The following is a 7,036-nucleotide window of genomic DNA, read 5'->3' as shown; positions in this document are numbered from 1 at the left end:
TACTGTACATGTATTTGTGAAGTAACTTTAAAACGTTTGGAAAATAGCTTGCCGACAAAACAATTATTTGCGGCCTAATCGTTGCAAATTACGGCAAATATGAAGAAAGTTCGTCCAAATTTACTACGAGTGCACAACTTCCAAAATCAATCTGAAAGAATGGTTTGTTTTTAGTGTAATTAAACTCAGATGGCAACCAGGCCTTGAGCCAAGCCTTTTCAAAAAACTGCATTACGCGTTAAAAAAGTGGTGAATGCAGTCACTAATTTCAAATTATTTTAGTAGCACCAATAAAGAAATGTAAAGGTAACAACAATGCAATAGCTCTAAACATACATAAAAATAATAAAATACTGTACATGTATGCCAATGAAAAGGAACTCAAGTTACAATTTTAATGCCACATTAATGACATACCAGCATACACAGCAGTAATATTTGTATCTAAACTATATCATTCTGTTGAAATTGTTAAATGGTAGACTACACTTGTAAGACCACAATATAGTTTTGACACAATTTAACGCATTATAACAATCTTTCTGTAATAATAGATGAATAATTTCTGTAATAATTGGCAGTCTCTCAGATGCAGTATTAGCCAATTGGAGAGTCCAAGGCTGAACTCACACTAATCCTACAACGAACCTACTGCTATGCTCTATAGCCTCTGTCTATAGTGCAGCTTCTATAACCCTAATGTGCAACATGGGCACTAGCAAGGCATAGACTTAATTCCTCTGATCAAGTGAGATATAAATGTAAATGAAGATTACTTTGAGTAGGGTCTGATTCTGCTTTGTAGGCTGTTTCATCAGCTTTAATACTCCATATTAAAGTACTGACAGACTTCGTGCTTTCGGAAGGATTCGAGTAAAGGTATAAATATTTTAAGGCGAAAGTGAGCCCTTTAAGATATTTAGGATTTAGGTCAAAATATATCGGGTACAAAAAATCAATATGATAAAATAACCACTTTTAAAGTTATGGTTCATCGTGGAAATTATGCCATGTTTTATGTAAAAACTATGAGAGTAAAGTTTGGTGTTTACAGTCACCCCTAAAGGAGCTTCCCTAGCATCCAATCTAGTCTCATGATTATGGATGGCGTTTTGCAGTCGATCAAATCTATCAATAAAAAAAGCGTGACTGTCATCCGACAAAAGTCTTGGCATCAGAGACTTTGGGGCATTTTTGCATCTGGACTCCAACAGATCCATTTCCAAAAAATATTTCTGCTTTCGTAATGCTCTGCCTACCCCTGATCCCTGCTATGAATTTAACTGTCTTTCTCTAGAAACTCTTTAGCAACTTTATCTAGTGTACCAAAAAGGCGTTCCAGACCTCGCTGGCTTATTCCAGTGGTAGTCTATACAGAGTAAGGTATGCGACCTACCTTACCCTCATAGAGCATTAAATAAAACGTGTCTCATCATTCCCAATCTCCAACTAACCTTAGATGTTTTTGTATTTATATGTATATCCTAACTAAATTATTTGAAACAAAATTTTCCAAGTATTTAAAACTGTTTACTAATTTTTGATGGTTTAACATTAAGCACCTTTATGTATCACATTTCCTATAAAGCACTAATCAAAAAGTTGCGCCTTGCCTAACCCTATTGGTGGTTTTTCTAACTAACAAAACACTTGAGATAAAAAAGTGTATATTCAGAAACTCCTAATGCGTTCTACCACACTATTGACACTTGAGAATTAAGAATTCACAGATATTCATAAATTTACAGCAAACGAGAGGCAAAATCATAAGACTGCTGTATGCCGAAGTTGTCTCTTCTTATCAGATATGAACGACGCGGCTATGCGTTCTTCCATGTCGACTGCAACGGAACAATTCAGCGAATAACAGATAGGGTACCGAGTTGGTCTAAATACATCACAAGTGACTTGCATATTTTATTGCACGCCTGCAATTCGTGATTCCCAGTCAAAGAATAACGCCTAATTTCTTCATATCGTTTGAATGATAGCATAAAAATTACGCTAAGTCAAGATTGTAGTGATGTCAAGGCCTAATGTGAGGAGTCGTAATTTTACCGTTTGCATGCAAATCATTCACTACCATGAGTGATTCTCAAGAGTCTCCTACTCCTTCAAAAGTATCCACCGAGGCAGCGGGAACATGCCCTGATGAACTTGATCCAGAATTAGATGCATTGTTAGATGGTAGTAGTGTAATGCTTCATTTTGTGCTGATGAAAAAGCAAAAAACCATGAATAAGCTTTTGTGTGTTAATTAAACATAGAATTAGCATTTATAAAAAAGAATTTGGCAGAGATAACCATTAGTTATTTTGTTACTTTAAGTTTCAAATGCAACAGGCTACATTTATAATTGTTTATTGTACGTAAAAGTTTACCTCCCCTTCAAATACTTTTTAAAAATTATGGCTTGTTTTTAACTTGCTCAACGTGAGTCTCCGCAGAATCAATATGTAATTTAGTTTCAAAATGGAATAAAGTTTTGCTTACAGACTAACAATTGCTAACGTATCTATGGTTTTTTAAGCACCCTACTTTTTAGCTACACTGCATACTCTTTATTGTAAACATACTAGATATTGGTTTTAAGACCGTTGGTTTGCCAACATAGCCTAGCATCTTCAGTGACAGTAAGTTAACTTGCAATATATAGCCTATCATGCTACAGTGATGATATGTTGACTTGTTGTGGCCAGCCTAGCATCCTACAATTACAATATGTTGACCTGTTGTAGATAGCTTAGCTGATTTATCTGCATATTCTACATCTCAAAATGAAACTAAAGTAGAGCAAGCTGCTAGGACTTCTGGGAAAGAAGGTACACCAAGTGTTGCTGTGAGTTAGACATTTTCAGCTTCTGAATCAATAGAGAAGTTAATTAGAGTCATGTTGACTTGACTTATGATGCAAGCCATGTGCAAAAAAGTAAGATTCAGAGCTATAACAATTTTGTGTTATTATTTGCACGTGTAATAGTTCCTACAATGCTGCATAATTGCTAGGGGTCAGAAGATGATATGCTGCAAGCACTTCTGGGAGGAGCAATGTCTGCTAGCGGACCTGCAGAACTAGAGGAACATTTTAAAACGTTGTTGCAGGATGATCCTGTGGCAATGGCAGAATTTGAAAAGCTAAATGCTACAATGTCAGGTTCGCAATTGACTGATAGAATTTATTTTAAGCTAATTATGTTTTGATAAAATTAATAAATGTTCTATAATTATTACAAATTATTATTACAAATTCTAAATGTTCCAAAACTACGACTGTATTCAGTGCCATGACACTCCAGTTTACGGACTTGCTGCTATTGGCAGCTATTATTGACATTGTAGATGCTGGTGACATAGCCACTAACATAATCGTGTTACTGTTACAGATGCTGGTGTTACTTTAGTTGTCGGCAGGATGTCATAGTTATTTAAATGCTATTAATCTCTAACTTGTTACTAACTTTGCATACCGAGCCGCGTAGCTCGGCACAGTGTGTGCGTTTGGTCAAGAACCCCTTGTTGCGGCTTTAGTAGGCTTTGTACAAAACACATATGATTAATGTGTAGTTAATTAGTTAGCCTATCGTATCTGTACTTAAACAAGAGGAAACAATTATCTGCATGCGTTGAGCCAATAGAAAATATGTTTACAGACCATCCTGAGAGTAGTTTCACTTTGCAAAAACTTTATTTTCGTAACAATTTCTTCGTAGCAATGACCAGTGGTGCCAGACATGTTACAGCTGCAGAGGTTTCATTAATTGTAGACCAATGGGCTTTCAATGATTTTTTATTGAACAACAGAACTACTGAGAGTGATTATTTTATTTTCAGCAGTAATCATAATAAAGCCACAAGCTATAATAATATTGATAACTTGTCCAACTTAGACCTGCTCACGTTAGTTGCGGAAATGGTTGAAAAAGTGTCCCAAGGTCATTCTGCAACACTTTTCTGGCATTTTTATGGCATCAGTTGATATACAATTTTTTTCTGATTCGGTATTGAAATATTTTTTATAGACCATGGCGGCTCAAATGGTTAGGACAATGTATATGCACCATTGTCAAATATGTTTTACTGAATATATAATATGTATCATATCCCGGCAAAGAGATTAATTTGGTAGCGAAAAAGTTGATGAAGCTGTTATTTTAATAATCAAATTGACACTTGATACAATCAACAAGTTGACATAATCAACACATAGGAAATACACTCAGTCATGTTGTTTGTTGTCGAAATAGTTTGCCGAGTTTTTCTGTATTTCAGGGCCAACAGATGCTGCTTCACAAAAAAGTTTTGCCGATACGTTGGCCGAGACCTTGTCTAGTCTTTCCGCAAATGCGGAATCCCTAAAGGTAAGTATTATGTTCTCCGTGTCAGTCATTACCACTCAGCTCAATAATCTGGTTAGTTTATGATCAAGTATATCTATCTTTGTAGCTTGGTAAACAGCTTATGTTGGTCCACAGGCGCGGATTACCTTTACCAGGATGAAACAGCTGTACATATTGACAATAGAGGGTTTGTAATTCAGGATGAAATGAGTGATGAAGAGCTAATGAAATCATTCCAAGAATCGCTCAACCTTGGTGCTGATGGGAGCAAAGAGGGCGCTGGTGATTTTGTACCCATGATGGAAAATATGATGTCTAGTCTTCTGTCTAAAGATATCTTATATCCATCCCTAAAAGACCTCGCGGACAAGGTTGGTATTAATCTTGTTTGTCTCTTTCTACCTTTGCTTTTAAATCTTGTCATTTCTGAAGGAAAAGACAACTCATCTTCCTGAAATATGCTTTTTATTGCCAATGGATACACTTTTACTAAATGGTGATTCATTTCCAAAACAGCCAGTCAATGAATACAGTCAGATTGTAACATACCATATGTATGAGTAAGTTGAAGTACATGTACATCAGTTTAGCAGCACCAGCGGTCTGCTCTTTCAATAGCTACTTGCATCTCATTCTCAAACTGAAACCCAAAGTATAGCAATGACCGACATGTACCATTGAGGAGGCTGACATTTGAAGATTACATGTGATACCTGGTATATAATCAAACTTTCATTTTAGTATCCTGAGTGGCTTTCAGCAAATAATGGCAAGTTGCCAAAGAATCAATTTGATAAGTACACAAAGCAGTTTGACATAGTATCACGATTGTGTGACTGTTACAAGTCTGAGAGGGAGACAGATACTCAGCAGGTCAAGGACGAGAGATTTGAAAAGATTTTAGATTTACTGACAGAGGTAAGTTCGGACATGTTCTTTTTTAGTAGGTCGTTACGCGCTACTAACTCACAGAGGTTTGTTGAATATATCCCTGAGTAAACATCTATGATAGTCTTCTTTATATAATATGGCAATCACATGGCTCTCAATCGATCCCTGAATTTAAAGTCATCATTCAAGCAACAAGCTTTAAGTTCACAGGTATTTAAGGCTAGGTTCCGTAGCTGTGATCATAAACTTGTACTTGTCTTACTTAACTCTTTTGCTATCGAACTTATTTCTAACTCTGCCCTGAATTTTGTTTTTCTATTCGCACAAATGTCGCCATAACGTCATTACGTAATTTTGTAATAACTTGAGAAAGAATGAAGATATTCACTTAATTTAAAACACAGGTTGTTGAAAAGAAGATCCTTTATTAAGAAATAAAAAAAATCTTAAATTAACTTCATTTAAAAACAGTAAAAATGGTTACAAACTTTACCAACAATATTTTGCCAGCGATTTTGATAGTCATATTTTGACTGTCGCCATAATATTTGGTTACTATTACAATTTTTTACGTGAAATACATGCACTAAAAGAGTCAGAATTAATCGATATATAGTTACGAGAGTCCCAATAGCTAAGAATGATAGAGGCCTCTACAGCTTAAACGATCGCTGTATTCTTTTTTGTCCGTGTTTTTTTCCGCGGTGAACTTTCTGTTTGACAATCAGTGAGCCCCTAGTGCAAGGCCTGCTAATTAGTCTATATCGTTAGCAACAAGCTTGTTTTTGTGGAGACCATATCTTATTGGTCCATCTGAAGCGAAAGCTGAGTAATCATAGATAAACTAACGCATGGTCTAAAAGCCGACATATTGGCTTCCGGCCGCAAAGATAACCCGAGCCGATACATCGGCTTGCGGTAGTGGAAGAGTTAAGACTGCGTGCAATAAGTCATGTTTTTGGTTGATAATCGTGATTCTTCTAATTTCTCATCAGTAATTGTAATGTAAATACGCTTGAGTTATTAAACCAGCATTAGTCTCCAGTAAATACCTATAACATGATCTATCAATTCAAAGCTACTTTGATTAAGAATATGCCCAATATTTGATGGTCGCATTTGGCTCTTAATTGTGTGATGACAAGTGGCAGGAGTTTGATGTATTTTATCAGCTCAATGTTTAAAAAACTTTGGCATGAGCAAGATTTAGAGAGCTGGAGGGTGTTTAGTGTATGACCAGTGGTGGACACACTGGTCGAGAACTGACTGCATATTTTAACCACATCCTGTTCACTCTGTTTAAAATTACCAACAGGGATATTGTAGGCATTTTAGAGTTGATGAGCATGCGATGCGCTTTCCACCAGGTCTTCTGTTCACCAGCTCCTTGGGAAGACTTTGCTGAATCTCCAATGTGTACGTACTCTTGATAACTCTAACCTGGTCTGAAGTGTCTAATTTCAATGAATGTATTTTAGATGCAAGACTGCGGGCCTCCACCACAAGATATAGTTGGTAAATTGGCACCAGGCCTGAACTTTGATAGCTCAGGTAACCCGCAGTTACCAGGGATGGAACAATGCTCTATAATGTGATGAACATAATGCTCAAATCTCGCTCTCTAGTCTCCTGATCAAATAAGGCATTAGGCCTTGTATATAATTGTATATTTATTTATAATCAATTCATCATTACTATGCTTTACATACAACTATGAGTATTATTTTAAATCATTTGCATGATTTCTGATTATAAAAAGATAATTTATAAGCGGTTAGCGTGAGAAGAAGCCATCAAATGTTCTTGTA

The 7,036-nt window shown here is 36.0% G+C and overlaps 1 protein-coding gene across 1 annotated transcript; it reads left to right on the top strand.

Annotated features, from left to right (window-relative positions):
• The first annotated feature begins 2,033 nt into the window (after nucleotides 1-2,033).
• On the top strand, nucleotides 2,034-7,033 carry LOC137402638 (peroxisomal biogenesis factor 19-like). The gene is made up of 7 exons (XM_068089144.1): nucleotides 2,034-2,187; nucleotides 2,739-2,839; nucleotides 3,007-3,154; nucleotides 4,270-4,358; nucleotides 4,538-4,708; nucleotides 5,079-5,255; nucleotides 6,707-7,033. Exons 1-7 carry the CDS (start codon nucleotides 2,085-2,087, stop codon nucleotides 6,821-6,823), a joined length of 906 nt encoding a protein of 301 aa, XP_067945245.1. The 5' UTR covers nucleotides 2,034-2,084; the 3' UTR covers nucleotides 6,824-7,033.
• Nucleotides 7,034-7,036: the final 3 nt, after the last annotated feature.

The sequence above is a fragment of the Watersipora subatra genome, chromosome 1, assembly GCF_963576615.1.
Source record: "Watersipora subatra chromosome 1, tzWatSuba1.1, whole genome shotgun sequence".
Taxonomy (NCBI): domain Eukaryota; kingdom Metazoa; phylum Bryozoa; class Gymnolaemata; order Cheilostomatida; family Watersiporidae; genus Watersipora; species Watersipora subatra.
Note: the sequence above shows the minus strand (reverse complement) of the source record. Positions and strands in the feature narration are given on the sequence as shown.